At 36.9% G+C, this 17,066-nt stretch overlaps 1 protein-coding gene across 1 annotated transcript in view; it reads left to right on the top strand.

Annotated features, from left to right (window-relative positions):
• aff2 (AF4/FMR2 family, member 2) overlaps nucleotides 1–17,066 on the top strand; it is a 251,205-nt gene that overhangs the window by 157,017 nt on the left and 77,122 nt on the right. Inside the window, exons 5-7 of the mRNA XM_067382897.1 lie at nucleotides 1,077–1,163; nucleotides 3,838–3,871; nucleotides 4,089–4,143. Coding sequence (XP_067238998.1) covers nucleotides 1,077–1,163; nucleotides 3,838–3,871; nucleotides 4,089–4,143 — 176 coding nt within the window. The remainder of the gene's footprint in view (nucleotides 1–1,076; nucleotides 1,164–3,837; nucleotides 3,872–4,088; nucleotides 4,144–17,066) is intronic.

Here is a 17,066-nt window from a genome sequence, read left to right as displayed (position 1 = left end):
TGAGGGCTGTCAGAACAAAATGTTTCCCATCTGAACACAGATATGTGTAGGATGTATAGCTGAGCTGTCCAAGAACCATAAGAGTAAACAGTCTCTGATCCGGCCTGCTCGTGTTTGGATAACCTTGTTTGGCTCCAGGAGCAACGCTCCGTTGCTTTTAATAAATTTCATTTGCAACTCAAAGCTTCCACCGCCATGCCTCGCCCCCACTGAAGCTCGGAGAAATGAATGGATTTTGTGTGCATTTTTCTGGAATGTAATAACACAGGTTTTCTTGGGAGAGAGTTTGCCATACTTGCCCCAGAGATTTCACAGTATTCCTGCATGTGATGTCATTAGAAAAGATGCTAGTTTTCTTGGAACAACATTTAATAAATAAGCTCTCTTCAGAGGGATTATCTGTGATTGTTTGCAATTGTCATTTTCACTATCACTTCTGATAATTGAACAAGATGTTTGTTTGTGTATTTGTGCTCTTATGATACCTTGATCACTTTTCCCATTGGATACATGTTGGTATTTGATAATTTTGTGTGACAGATCATTGACTGCTTCATGATAAACATCTCAAATGCTGTCTATCTATCTATCTATCTATCTATCTATCTATCTATCTATCTATCTATCTATCTATCTATCTATCTATCTATCTATCTATCTATCTATCTATCTATCTATCTATCTATCTAATCACCTATTCAGGTGTGACGAGACACTTGGCTCAAGAGACGAGACAAGACACGAGATTGGGTTCTCAGACGCTTAGGCTCTGTTGCGCAATGAATCCTCTTCCTGGTCTTGTCAGTCATCTCATCTAAACTGTGATTCCTGCTGCACTGTGTGTGACTCTGCAGCTCGTGCTGGATGAGCAGAGCAGATGTTTACAATAGTTTACAACTGAAGCAACCAACTGAATTAAAAGTTTTTAATTTCAGTGCCACGGTGGGCACCGCAATGTAATGTAAATGAAATCTATCTGTCTCTCTGTTTCTCTGTCTCTCTTAATATCTCTCTGTGTGTGCTATTATAATAGCTATTATAATAACTATTATTGTGTTATTGTTGTTCTGCTGTAGGAGATGACCCATTCCTGGCCTCCACCTCTCACTGCCATCCACACACCAGGCAAAGCTGAACAGACCAAGTTTCCCATCCCTTCAAAGGTGGGCTGTCTCTCTCTCTCTCTCTCTCTCTTGCTTTCTCTCTGTGCCTTTGAACTTTTTAATATAAATGGACTTAATCATCAACATTACAGACTATCATGACATAAAAATCTATTTAATGATAGGGTCTAAAAGGCAAGCAGATGATATTCTTCAATTTGGTTCTGGCTCTGTTCAAAAACCGAGCTAGCTGTCTACTGCATACTTATGCACAGATAATGGCTTACAAACGAATAATGCATTTTACCGAATAATATTCGGCAGACACAGTCACTCCTCATGTTTGCTGGGTGAGCCAGTGGATAGCACATTATTATAGATAAACTTTTAAAAGCACTACGCCATAATGACTATGTGAAGTGAATGAGTGTAAACTCTATATATGAAACGCAGTGCAGTGCCATCACAAATAGCCGCATTGCGTCTCTGCAAGTCTCTCAGAAATCAGCTCTTGCCAAAAGTAATATCAGCTAAAATACGATATCCTACACATGTTCTACTACTTGATATGTCTGTTTAAATGTTTTAATCCGTGTATGATATGATAGGCTCCACAATCCGCCTATATGTTTCTCTTGCTCACTCTTTCCCGCAGATGGCAATCATTTATTGTTTAGCCTATAATTTGTTCAGATTTGAATTTGTATGCAAATGTTTTAGTAATTTTCAACCGCTGAATGTTTTATTTCAACTTCCATGTTCTATATATATATAAATTAGAACATATTTAAATATTTATGGTAACACTTCAGTATAAGGAAATCTTATTCACTACTAACTACAACTTTTGCCTCAATTAACTCCTAATTTTCTGCTTATTAATATTAAGGTAGTTTTTTTGTAGTGTTTCAGTTTAGATATTGTGTAGGATTAAGGGGTGTAGAATAAGGTCATGCAGAATAAGGCATTAATATGCGCTTTATAGGGATTCATAAACAACCAATATACTAGTGATATGTAAGCTAATAAGCAACTAGTCAAAAGTGAGAATTGAAGCATGAAATAAAGTGTTACCATATTTATTGGAAACAGGATAGGTCCCTGTAACGCAGTTCATATATACGGGAAGAAGGAGGCGGGAACCAGCGAATGTTGAACACAACTTTAATCTCAAAATAAACAAACAAAACACAAACATAATAAAACATAAAATAAAGTCCAGGCCTGGTCCTTTCTCGTCCTTCACTGACGTCGCTCCTCCTTTATGCCTCCGTGAGAGACTCGATGCCGGCGTGCCTCGCAGGTGATGTTCATTATCACTCGCGTCACCGGCCTCATGCCGTTCCCTCACGGCTCTCGCCTGCGCTGCTCGTCACAGTCCCCAAGCAGGGACTCAAACTCGGGTTGCTTGAGGCACAGCGCTCTACATGGTGTAGCACATGGCTATTGGCTCCGACAATTAGAAAATATTTAAAGAAATTTTATAATTATAAAAAAGAAGAATTATTTTATATTAAAGTATTTATTTTAGTTATTTGTTAAATGAAAATGGCTTTTTAATTTGTTAAATTTGCTGTATTATAATCTGTAATAATAATAATTTTTGTTTTGTTTTTGTAAAAGGACTAGACTAAATCTCACAGTTACATTGATAACATTCAGCATTGAAAATCTAGATGGCCATGATGAAATGATCATAATATTTGCATACTGATCTGCGATCAGTCCTTCAGGTCATTCAAATCGGGTTATAATTTAAAGTTTAGTGTTTGAGACTTTTAGGTTTATCGAATGAGCTTCATTTCCCTCATTTAATACTTCTATCATTCTTTCCCATGTTCTCACACAATTTTTATACCATGAGAAATTCTGATAAAACATCCAAAAAGTTATTTTTTTCTTTTTTCTTTTTTTTTCGTTTTTTCTGACCAGACTTTGGGCTGTTGTCATAAAGTCCATTTATCACTCTTCACCTGATGTCATGTGACAGGCGTCCTGAGACGTTGGAAGGATAAGCAATGTCATTAGCATGATGTCAAAATGTATTTACCTCTCAGCTGCTTTGAGGCAAAGCGTGACCCGTACTGCTTCTGATAGTTACATAACAAAAAAAAATAAAACTCTGTTTAGCCAGTTATTCTGCTGTCCATGTGTATTACAAAACAGGTTAAACCATTTCATCACATTTACAGTATTTTAACCAGTGAGAATGAACCTGCAGAGTTTGGGAATGATAATTCAAATTGAAATAACATGTCTGTTAAAAAAAAAAAAGGCATTTTGCGTGTAAGCTCTGGACTTTCCACTCAAATTCCCTTCAAATCCCACGATGCTCCTTTCTCTTTGCCGTGGCATCTGCTATTTGTCTCTTAATAGGACATGGTCTGAATCTCACAAGTTGGCCTGGATGACACTGCTAATAATACGCTGACTCTATAAATCCTGATGTAATGTGCCACCGGCGGGCTCAGGCGGCTCTCCAGCGCAGTGCTCACTCGCTCAAGTGTGATTTGTGTGCCTGCTCTAATTGTATTAGTGTAAAATCAATTAAAGCTATCAGCAGAACTATTTCCCATCTGTGGCTGCTCCATGTGAGTTAATGCACAGAATGTAGCACTGATTTTTAATTTTTTTTCAGTCAGAGATATTATTATCATGTTTTATGTATTTATTTTTTTATTTATTTAAGTTGTTGTTGTCTTTCACTACATCCGTCTCTTTCTTTCTATTGCAGGATTCCCAGCATGTGACCTCAGGATACAATGGAAGTAAGGAGCATCTTGCTTCTACATGTCAAATTTGAGCTCATGCTAAATTCATTGTCAAGCAGTACTGACAAAAAAAGCAATAAACTTCAGCTTTCCAATAATATGGAATGCTGTGTTATCGTTCACGTGTGTTATGTATCATGTGCCAGATTCCTGGTATTTGGACATGTGCAGTCAAACCTGATCTCTAATATTTCCGTGAAATTCTTTTTCACAGAACGCTGCAATGTTCCTAGTAACAAGCCTGCAACCAAGTCGGTACCACAGAAGTCGTGAGTATTCATTTGATGAATTATTTGAGGGAGTCTCTCTGGGTGGAGAAAGAGAGAGAGAGTACGTTCATAGTCTTTGCTTTGTTCCCCTGTAAAACATTTCCCAGTGAAACACGTCTGGCCAATTCCCAGCTGAGGGGAAATGGCAGTCTTCACAAACAAACATTACAATTGGTGGTCCTTCACTTTAACCCTTTCCTAGATCTTCTTAGACATATTTAATGACACCTTATTCAATGTCTGTGATATGGCATTGACTGAAGAGGACACAAATGATATAGTACTTTACATACTGCCTAGTATTTTTGTCTTGCAATATAATTTTTGCCTCATTTTGTTTAGACATCTTAAGTAGAACATTATACATTGCATTATTTAAGTTCATAGAAAAATAAATCTGGTATTTTTGCTGTTAAATTGTACTGATTTAAAGAACTTGGACTATCAAATATTATTTTTAGAAATATAAAATTAATTTTAATTTGATTATTTTATTGTACATTTTTATTTTAGAATTAAGTTTGCAAAAATATTTAACGGGTAATTTTAATAGGTATCCAAAACATAAAATCCTGAAAACAAAATGAGATGGCATGATATATGAAGACAAAGAATACATCTTTGATATAACGTATCTACGTATATAAGTTTGTTTAGGATTAGCATACATCTATCAAATATTAGGTGTTTAGGATTTTAGTGAGGTTTGCGCTTCAAGCAAGAAAACATTGTTTGACCATTTGAACACATTCTTACACATTAAATTTATAGTAAGACATTAAATGAGCATTATTTACCTTCATTTCCATCTGCAGAAATTCCATCAATAGGCCTATTTATGACACATAATTCTGAATTCTTGGTAGATTTCCAGTTGCAATTTCACTATTTACTTTTACCATTATATTTAGTGTTTCAACATAACAGCCAAAATCATCAGGTACAATCATCTGGTGTTTTGTGACAAACATAGCCTTTGAAAGTGGTAGGCGTGGTTAAGTAATTGTTATCGTAAAGGTAAACCGGTTGGAAATGGGCTGGAGACGCACAAAATTTGTGTGCATTTTTAATTTATCATCGATAAGAGAAAAAAGTGGATGGAAACTTGGCAATTGGTGCTAGAAATTTGTAAGTAAATTTGTTACGGTTTACAGGTGTTTATGCTATATTTTATTTTATTTTACTAAGACTGAAAGCCATTTTTATTTGTGCTAAGACACAGATGGGTTTAATGAGTGATTCACATAGGTTTGAATCTGAACAAAAATACTAAAATTTAGCCACTCACAAGGTTGCTTTTTAAAGGTCCCCTTTTTCCGGGTTTTTTGAAGCTTTGATTGTGTTTATAGTGTGCAATATAACATGTGTTCATGTTTCGTGTGTAAAAAAAACACAGTATTTTTCACATAATTTACTTATCTGTATACCGCTGTTTCCACTGTCATAAAAACGGGCTGATGACTTCCTTGTTCTATGAAGTCCCTCCTTCAGAAATACGTAACGAGTTCTGATTGTACCAGCGGTTCCTGTGTTGTGATTCGACAGCAGCTTAGCGCTCCTTGCCCGGAAAGGTCACGCCTCCTACCATAACGTGTGCTGCTCATAGTTTTACATGTGTGTTACTGTGGTGTTGTGCCGAATGAACACAAAAGACAATAATTCCCCAGAGACTGCAACTCTTTAATCTCCACAAGCAGCGACAGAAAGCGTACAACGTTAGCACTCACTCAGAAGAGTACCTCATACGGAAAACAGCCATATACATAAACATAGTCCCCTCTTGTGGCCATTATGTGCACTGCAGTCCAACATTAACTATTGCAGTAAGGATACCACAATTATAATTTTCGGGAACCGAGTTAAACATAAATCGTAACCATTGATCTCTAAGTACAGCGTCCCTGGGAAGGCCAAACAAAGGTGATTGTACTGCGGGATGAAAATAACAGCGTTTTGACGACATGGCGACAAACACACTCTACAAACGCAACTCTTGCTCTTCTCTGTGGGAGCGCAACAAGACCACGCCCCCTTTTTTGTGTATTCCAGTTAAAGGTTAAATATCTCGCTTGGCATTGAACTTTGAGCTTTAAAATTTTACAGATTTTATTTATACTCTAACAACAACATTACACACTAACTAAAGTTTGAAACATGGGATCACGAAGAATGGGACCTTTAAGTCAATATGGACATGTTCTATGAATAACAAAAACGTAGTGGTGCCAAAATGTGTTCAAAAGCAGGTTTCTAAACAGATATGACAAAGTCAAACAAATGAAAGTGTTCTTGTGTTGGTTTGCAGAGGCAGTGATGGGGTGATACTGCAAACAATAGCTGGAGGAATGCTGCATTGTTTACTCGTGGAAGCCACTTAAAGGCTGCAGTTATCTGCTGATCTGGCCCGAGTCTCTGATATGTCATTTTCTCTTCATTCCAGAGACCCAGAGCAAGCCTTGAGCAGCGCTCTTCATGTTTACTGCATGCCGTTCGCATATCCCACTGTCTTCTTACACTGCTCCATTATTCCTTTGCTTCTGCTCAAAATCACCCCGCTTGTATTCCTCTCAATTATGTGCCAGATATTTGAAAGGTCTTAAATGATTTAACCAGTCCAAATGTTTAGGGATGCAGCCCTCAGGGCAAGGACATTTCTGTCAATACTGGCTTTGTCCTCGAGAGCTGAGTGCATGAACTTAGCCTGAATGTTTGAATTGTAGTGAAGACAGAAATGAATATCAGGAAATTTTGCGTTGACAGATATGTTACATGATATCAAGCAGTCTTTGCATTGCTGAAAGTCAAGGGAGGACGACGGATGCGAGATCCAGTTTGTTGTCTATGCGGCATGCTCGAGTTGAACACAAGCAGGAATGAGATTTCATTTTCAGTTAAGTCAAAATTGATTTCATTGACGGGAGAATGCACAATTTAATTGGATCCGCTTATGGATTAACAAGTGAGCTTTATAATATCAGCAGGAAAAAACTGTCTGAACATTTTCGGTAATTGTTGTTAACTCGCATAACCTCGGGCAGTAATATTCCTCACTCTACCACACCGATACCTCAAGACTAACATGGAGGATTCAGATATGCCATCTTATAAACCTTTAGCACTTGAATCTCTCCCACTTGAGCCACAATCATCCATTAGGTGGATAGTACAGAGGCTTTAATTTGAAGTTTACCGTGGTGAGGAGTCGTAAAACGGCACTTTTCCTCGGCAGATCGGCCATTTTGTAACCTCCTTGCAAGTGGCGGTGATCAGCAGTGTAATTTACTCAGAGCCTGATATTAGTCACACTCAACTGGCGCTTTTCCCACCGTCTGTGAGAGCACACCAGAGAATACGCTCCAGTGTCAAACACAGACGGGGCCTCAAGCCTAGGATAGCCTCTACTGGTAGATTAGATATTCTCAGGGATGTCCCTCCGCTGGCACGTTCTGCTTGAGGATATTATTATGGTGTTATATACCACTGTGTTGACTGGAATTTATGAATATCTATGTGTTTTATTTGACCAGCACCTTGCTTAAGGCAAGACACTATAGGCAAAACCATTATTCCATTATTTTATTTTCAGACACTGGCCAATTTTGAGATTGTAGGCTATTTTGCTTCAGTAACTTGACTTCTAGTAGAAATAAAACATGCACAATTGACATTTACAACGAGTTAAAAATGTCCATTTCAGTAACACCAAACTATCCAGTTTTATCTCTATTCTCAAGGTTTTTACAGAGGGTTTTGTTCATATATATTTACCAATTTAAGCCGAAGAACATGATGTAAATGTACTTCTTACTGGCTGTTGACAGTATTTTCTCATTTATGGATTGAAAAAAAAAAAAATACATGTCCAAAATATAACTAGAATTTTGAACAAGGCTTATTCCAGTGTCCAGATTTCTGGTAACACTTTATGTAGGGTCTTTTAACTAGTTGCTTATTATCTTGTATATTACTAGAATATTGGCTGTTTATTAGTACTTGTTAAGCGCATATTAATCCCTTATTTTACATGACCTTATTCTACATTCATAACCCTACCCAATACCTAAACTTAACAACTACCTTACTAACTATAAATAAGCAGTAAATTAGGCGTTTATTAAGAGTAAAGTCATAGTTAATAATGAATATGTGTTCCCTACACTAAAGTGTTATGAGATTTCTTTTCTGAAAATGTATGCAAATTAGTGCATATACTGACTCAATTACATATTTAAACATTACATATCAGAAAACTTTTAATACAAAACAAATATCTTACTTTACTCTCATTTAGCTGGGAAAAGTACCCTATTCACCTGAAGTGTCTTCATATCTAAGCCAGAAACAAGTGCAGCGTTGTACATCATATATGATCTGTGTTAGCTCATTGTCATACAGTACACAAAGGCCTGTCTGATTACTCCTTTATTAAACTCACACATTATACATCATTCATCTCACATGAAGTCAACTCAGGGAGTCATCAGACTGTAATTGATTAGGCTTAATTAGTCATCAGAAGGAAGGGCAGAGGAGAGCAGTAAGTGCTCTCTTCTTGATGGAAATGGTTGTGGATGGTCTTCAGGTTTGGTTTCTAATTATGCCAAGATGCTTTAAACTGCTGCAACCTCAAAGTCAGGGGTTCATCATACAGCCTCAGATCTGCATTAGGAGTTCAAACAGCACTGTGGCAGGCATTCTTAGACGAACTCCATTTAAACCATTCCATATAAGAGAAAATCACAAGTGAGATCTCATTAATGCTCCACCGTTCAAGTTTGGGTCAGTAAGATTTTCTTAGTTAGTTTTCTAAATCAGCATATTACAATGATTTCTGAAGGATCATGTGACACTGAAGACTGGAGTAATGATGCTGAAAATTCAGTTTTGCATCACAGGAATAAATGACATTTTATAATCCAGAATGCAAATAAGAAAACAACTATTTTAAATTGTAATATTTTACTGTATTTTTCATCAAATAAATGCATCCTTGGTGAGCATAAGACTGGCATCAGAAAAATATAACATAACATAACATAATATAATATAATTAATAACCCCCTGAGCTAATTGAGAATTAATCATTAATACACTCAATCTAACTGAACTGTGGAAGATCTACTTTTGAGCAGAACACTGTTCCTCTGGAATGGCCACACAGTGTTACTTTATTACTATTATTATTGATGATGTGACAATTAATAGGTTTAAACAAAGCACCATAGGCCTACATCTTTTTTTCTTTTTCTTTTTTTTCTGCATATAAAATACTTCTGATGTCTTCATGTCCAAGCATGCATTTGAATTCGCGACATGCAAGGACTTTCTTTTATCCCTTTTAGACAGCACTTCTGAAAGACTATGACATTCCCTCAGCGGTGAAGATAAACACAGACAACAGAATCCCTGCTCTTGAGGAGAAAAGAGAGGGAACCCAGACGTGAGGTGGGGGGAGGTGCTTTTTCATCACAAACATTAACATAGACTCTTGATGTGACACTCCAGTCAGCTCTGAATCTGAGTCGGAAGTGGCTCCGGGCCAAGGTAAATAACCCTCTGGACACAGCGAGACAGAACAGGGGAGGTTGTGTGAGGATGAATGGGACAGGCTGGAGGTAGAAACAGCCCTCTGCAGCACTCGTCCATCAGGGGCTCCTTAATCAAAGTTTTCCTAGGGTGGAGGACAGGAGGAGAGGGGTGTTGCCTTTGCACTTCCCACTGCTATGTGTGCTTTTCCACTCCTGTTTTTTTTTTTTTTTTTTTTTCCCTGCTTAATCTCAGCATGTGCAGTCCAAGACTGTTTCTGCCGCAGCCAATATGGCAGTAATTCCTTTAATTAACTTATTAATTTTGAGTTGTCTGTGTAGTAATTACTATTTTTATTATTTTCGTGCAATACTTTTATTTTGGGTGCAGATTTAGAAAGAGGTGGGGTCATTTATTAATTTATTTATTTATTTATTTACTTGTTTGTTTGTGAAGAAAACAATGGAAATTGCACTTATTTATTTATTTAAAACTTTTTAATATTCACTGTAAAAAAAAAAAAAAAAAAAAAAAAAGCAGCTGCGGTTGCCAGAAATTTACAGTAAAAAATACAGTAGCAACATTTACAGATTTAACTTACATTTACAGTAAAAAAAACTTATTTCATTGACTGATATAATGTTAATTTACCAACCTAATGAAGTACTAAAATCTGTTTTGTATCTTTGTAATACAATGACAATAGTGATGAGAGTCACATGATGAATCAAAGTTCATCACAAGCTAAGACGGTTAATACTAATATATAGAAGGTGCACAGTGTCATTCACACAAACACTAAACACCATCATAATAACACACATGACATTAAAAAATGCAATAAACATTAATTTAACAACATTAGATGTAACATAAAACCTTACTCTACACAACTGATTAGAAAAAAACTAGGAAAAGCTAAGAAGAAACATCGTAATTTCAATAAAAATACATCAAATGTGAAGTGTCATGCAGGGAATTTCACTGTAAATTAAACAGTATTTTACTGTAAAATTATATAAAATGTAATCTATTACAGTTATTTACTACATATAGTACAGGAACTTTCTATTAACAAATTATTTATTGTTTGTTTGTGAAGAAAACTATAGGAAAACTATGGCACTTATTTATTAATTTAAAACTCTTTAACGTCTGTTTATTCATTTATTCGTTCATGGGGAAAACTTATTTTTATATATTTTATTTTATATATTTTATTTATTTATTTACTGGGGCTATGGAAATAAAATAGTTTGTTAGAATAGTTAAAATAGTCATAGTTTGACAAAAACTATAGAAAACTGCACTTATTTATTTATTTATTTAAAACCCTTTATTTATTCATTCATTCATTCATGGGAAAGACTATGGAATATTTAATTAATTAATTACTAACTTGCTTGCCCTAACTGCCTGACAGATTTCACTGAAATAGGTGTCTTAAGAAATCTCAGAAAGTTTTGTAAATCCATGCATTCATGGGTTAAATTATGGAATTTATTTATTTACTTATTTACTTACTTACTTACTTACTAAATAGCAAAAAGAGTCAGGGATGTAGCTGTACTTTTTTAGCCAATCAAAAACACTCTTGGTCTGTCAGTCATTGTACATGTTAGGTTTGCTGACATCGGGTTGAGTGACATGCCCTTAAACATAAACAGCCTTTACAAAAAGTACTATGTCAGCACACTGATAGTATCAGATGGTAAAAACCATGGTACTAGACGTTTACTATGGTACTGAATGATTGTAATTTCATAGCATGGTATTTGCATAGTACGTTAAGTTACTTCAAAGAATACTATAGTACTACTGTTGGTCTTATAAACCATGATATTATTAGGGTGCCTTTGTAAACAATGCTATTACCATTGTACTTTTTGCAAGTGAGAGCTGACATGGATGTATGAGGCAGTTGGGTAGCAGTAGCAACGTTGGGGACCTTCTCTCTTGAGTTGCTTTCAAGACGTGCATAGTGTTGACAGAACTGGAGCGCTGTTGAGTCTCAGGGCAATGCCGGCGTGCTCTCGTCTTCCCAGAAAAAAACACAATGTGTTTATTTACTGCCAAGCAAGTCCAAGTGCATTTTCATGTACTTGCCTGTGATTGAAACGGTGATTCAAAGGCCAGATTCTTTTATAAGACCTGGATTCATTTCCAAAGGGGCTACCGTAACAGCTTTACCAGAAGCAGGGTTTCTCAGGGACCCTCAGGAAGTGATGGAAACTTCTACTATCAGGCTTCGGAAGGAACCGCAAATATGCTGGAGCATGTATGAATGTCAGGAAGAAATTCCCCTTTTTGTGTTTCACCCTCAGTGCATTAACAGTTTCGCACTTTAAACAAGGTGCCACGCCGTAAAGCTAACGGATAGGGGTCAGCGTTCGTTTAAGGGGAGGGCTTTTGTTTATTGTTCTATTAAGAGCTATACTGCCCTCAAACTCAATATAAAATCCTGTCATGAACTTACATTTATTGCCCTTTGTTAGCTTTATTTATACATATATACTCTTAGCTTTTGCTAGATCAGAACGCTGTTCCCTGTTCACCTCTGAATATTAATTCCAGCGCGTCAATGTTGACACGGAGTACAAGGGTGACAGTCGCCCACCCTGTCATTACCCACACACACACAATTCCTCTCGAGAGTGCTTCCCCTCCTCCCCCCACATCTGGTCGCCTGGCAGCTCGCTGGAGAAAAGGCTTCTATTGTGGAGCTGTCAAAGCGCTAAGCTAAGTGGGCTAAGGGAAAGCTCTCCTTAACAAAGGAGCCTGTCACCATCAAATAACAACAAGAAGAGAGAACCCAGAGGGACACTCTTAAATGGCAATTTGGCACCTACGGTGGTCGGTATAAAAAAAAAATAACCAGAGCCACGTCTAATAATAGTAGTTATGGGGAGGGAGGGGATGTGGAGAAATGGGAGGATGGAGGGGTTATTATAGAGGTGTGTGACTCAGTGAAATGGCAAAGTCTGGACAAGAAGAACTGGATCAGTACACCGTCTTTAGGTGACAAGCTGTCCTGATGAATGATGTCACGGTGTCAAGAAGAAGGTCAGGGCATGGATTTGTTGCACTAGTCAAAGGTGTAGGTACACTTCTGCCTGAAACTGTTTTTGGATAGCACGCTCATGGACTGTTCTCTGATCGCCTGATGCATCACACACAAATCAATATGCGTAAATTAATCTAACAGAAAATCAAGTCGCGCGCAAGTTTCTAGGCTGCTAAGATGAGCGCTTTTGAGGAAGACCTTGTTGCTGGATTTGTAAAAATGTATAAATATTTATACTTTCATAGATATTTTGGAGCACCTAAACCCACTCCTACCCTAAACCTACCCACTTCTCAACTATATAAAACATGTAACAAGCATATAAAAGTACAGTCACAGGTAATTATTGTAAAAATAGAAAGAAAAGTTTCGAGAGCCAATGGCATTTCACAATCAATGCTGACATAACGTTTCTTCTGGCGACTGCACACACTGCACAGGATTTGATCTCTATGGCGAATAGAGACATTGGTAGCTTTTGGGTCGGTTCCTCACAAGGAACACTAGGTTCTTTTTTAATTAATGGTGACTGTAGTTGTATCTGCCTGTTATATCTTATGTTTATATTGTATATTATACAAATAGGCAGTTGTGGCCTAATGGTTAGAGCCCGACTTGTAACCCTAAGGTTGCAGGTTCTCGTCTCAGTCCCAGCAGGAAATGTAGGTATAGGTGGGGGGAGTGAATGAACTTCCACTCTCATTACCCCTTGAGCAAGGCACCTAATCCCCAATCACTTCCCGGGTGCCATAGCAAAAATAGCTTCCAAAAAAAAATGGCTGTGCGTTCACTAATCTCTGCACTGCTGTGTATGCACTTGGATGGATGAAATGCAGAGCACAAATTCTGAGTATGGAACACCATACTTGGCTACCTGTCATTTCACTTTTCAATTTTTTAAATGGTTAGGTTTGGGTTGGTTAGGGTTGGGTTGTGTGCTCAAAAATGTCTAAATTTTGTAATGCAAATAAAATTGATGTTGCTGTTTAAACTCAAAATCTTATCCCAACATGTTTGCCATAATGGCATAATTGAACCCCAGTATATAAATTAATCATGACTATAAAATTCCTAAGCCAGTTGTGTCTGTGTATTGATACCAAAGCATTCTCATTGAAAGCATTAGAGTACCCTGTATGTCGAAAAAATGCCACTAAAGGGTTATCCTGTGCTTTAAAAAGTCCTGATCAAGTGTCCATATGTGACAAGTTGGGAATGAGAACATGTTGGTTTAATTAGGATTGGAGCTAAACTCTGCATGACAGTGGCCCTCCAAGAGCAGGATTGGACACCCTTGATCAAAATCATAAAAACTTGGTCGTTGCTTTATTTTTCAGCAAGATGATTACCACAAACCCCTCAATCTTGTCTGGATTTGGATTGCAATGAATGTGAAAGACTTGACAGATCTTCATTTCTCAAGTTATAAGGAACCGGACAGAAAAGTCAAAGCAAAGTTAACCACAAGAGCCCTACATTTCTTGGAATTATTGCCAAAGAGTCAGGAAAAAATGCTAGAAAACATGTTCGTGACTCATTTATTTTTTCAGTACTTTTATTCTATCAGACTTAAAACCCAAGACATCCTTGAGATTTCTTGAGCACTTCCTGCAATAACTGTAAAGGCACAAGAGGTTTAATTGAGCTACCTTCTTATTCTCAGAGAGATCTTTACTGTCACTTGCTATGTTTCCATCCACACTGTAAAAAAACAACAACAAAAAAAACATAAAAAAATGGAAAATATCTGGCAGCTACAGCTGCCAAACAAAAAACATAAAATTAAAGTAAAATTTCTTAATTTAAATAAAGTGCAAAACCAATAATTTTACAGAAATTTTACTTGCATTAAAAGTTTTAGTGAAAAACAGTGTTATTTTATGGATTTTTCCTTGATTAAATTAAGATATTTTACTTTAATTTTAAGTTTTTTTGTTTGTCAGCCATAGCTGCCAGTCATTTGACCGTTTTTTTTTCTACAGTGCGCCTATTTGCATTTTGTGATATTCCATAAAAAACGCTGGATGGAAATGTCAAGATGCAAAATTCTAAAAACTTGAATAAGAAACATATTCACTCAACAGAGACGAATACATTTTTATGCAATACGGAAACATGCAAATAGCATGCATTTTTACTTAATAAATTCCTTTATGCACATTAAAAAAGACTTTGCAATGGGATGGCATAACAGGACCAACCAGCTGACCGAACTCGTTGCACAGTATCTGAAATGCTGTTTTGGTCATTCTGTAATGCCTGAACAAAGTGTGTCTTTAAAGTGGTTCGGTATAATTCCCTCCCAGAAGCGCCTCACATGATTGTATTCACAAACACCAGGCATCTGAATGCAAGATAACATGACAGCATTTATTGCGTTTCGTCTGTGCGCTCTGAGGCACAAGGAATTATTATATACAATGGCTTCTACTGCAGCAACTTCCATTTTTCTTAGTGATATTTAGTGCCAGTTTATCAGGAAGTGATGATTTTGTTCTCTTCGACTCACTGGATGGAAACAGTGCTTTATTCGCAAATGTTTTATGCTATATTACAAATTTGTGCACAAGTTGTATTCACAACTTTGGATGGAAACATAGCTACTGTCACCTTGTTTTTGCTAACTGGTGTCTTGACCTTAATCTTTAAAATGATTGTTAAATGCGATATACAAAGTTGGAATTGAATTGAACATTGCTACAAGGGTTTTGTGATCATAATTGGCATTTCTGTCAATGCACTTGAATCTCCCTGGAATTTCGCATTAGTCATCAGGTAGCTGGCAGGCAGCTATGGAGACAAGTAGCTGGTGCCTCGTAATTTGCAGGTTTCCTCTGTGCAACACACCGAATTTTAGTAATGACCAGCGAGTGTTCCACTCTCACAATTAGGGGAGCATAGTTGGCATACTGCCCAGAGCCGACCCATGAGACCCCATCCAGAGCCCAGCAGTGATGTGGCACAGGTCTACTACTGCAAACTACACAACCCTCTCTCTACGGATGCCCGCTCTGCCCTCCAAAACATCTGTCTGCTCTGCCCGAATATCATTGACACTGAAAATGGTGACAAAGACATGCCAATCTCACCTTGGTTTAAAAATTCACCTCAATGTTTTTTTGTTTGTTTGTTTGTTTGTTTTTTTAGTTTAAAGTTTATTTCAAATTAGGTATTTTAGTAAACCATTTCTCACATTCTTTGATTCTAAGGCCACTGTGAGTCTGATATGTTGTGTAAATGTGGTTTGTGTTGGTTTTTAATTTTCTCCTAAACTTGGATATACTGTGAGTATGAACTTTTTTGAAGCTCAACAAACTGGGAAAGTAGGAATATGAGAACAGATTGTTTATGTGGAAGGGAAACATCAGAAACATAGAAATTTAAGTACTTAGCTGAAATGTACACCAGAATTCTGGAACAAATTTGGTTCATAGCATTTCAGGTCATTCAAACCCATTGAAACTGTATGGTAATGAGTGGTGACACTGAGAGAAAACACACCAGCTTGTGTTTCTCTTTTCATGTGCTAACAGTTATAAAGTTTAGAGGGTGTCTCTGGATACTTGTTTTTCTTGGCCTTGGTTTTACTTTAATAACCTGCTGTTCGTTTAGACTAATTCCCTAGCTTTCTGATGTTTTTCAAGCGGTCTATGTATTTGAGTGAGAACACATTGTTATGAATTCTAACTAGTTTCTACTACAGCGCCGCCATCCTCTTTGCTCTTACGGTATGTATTGGCAGGGCTCCAGACTAACATTTGAGAGCAGTGGCAATGGTGCCCGTAAGATCTACAGAAGGTGGCGCTGGGCGGGTGGTGGGGCTTAATCATAAAGGTGATTGAATCATATTACTATTGTTTTACATTAATAAGATGCTGTGCAATGACATTGATCTGCTGGGTAGTCCAATTATGCTGTCCCATCACAAAGTCACGTCTTTTTTAATGCGCATCAAGGAATTTATTCAGTAAAAGTGCATGTTATTCGCATGTTTCCGTATTGCATAAAAAATGATCTGACTCAGTTATTTATTGGAAATGTGACAGTAAAGCACTGAGCTTGAATTGAGATGTATATAAAATGTACTTTTATTGACAACAGTAACATGCAAAAACCTAATTTTAGGGAAAAATGCAAAAATTCTATTATTTTTAAATGTACCATACTGAACTGACCGACAGCTTCAGTGATTATAAAATGAGTCCTCTTTACTTGCTTTCTGTGTAATTTAGGCACAATTTGAAGAAAAGTTTTTGTTTTTCATGAGACTTTTCCTACTTTTCCCCATGTATTAGGGAGTGGAAATCACTAATAAGCCAGTAAGTGTTCCTCT

Source organism: Chanodichthys erythropterus, chromosome 1 (assembly GCF_024489055.1).
Source record: "Chanodichthys erythropterus isolate Z2021 chromosome 1, ASM2448905v1, whole genome shotgun sequence".
Classification (NCBI taxonomy): Eukaryota; Metazoa; Chordata; class Actinopteri; order Cypriniformes; family Xenocyprididae; genus Chanodichthys; species Chanodichthys erythropterus.
The sequence above is the reverse complement of the archived record's forward strand: the minus strand, read 5'-3'. Positions and strand labels throughout refer to the sequence as shown.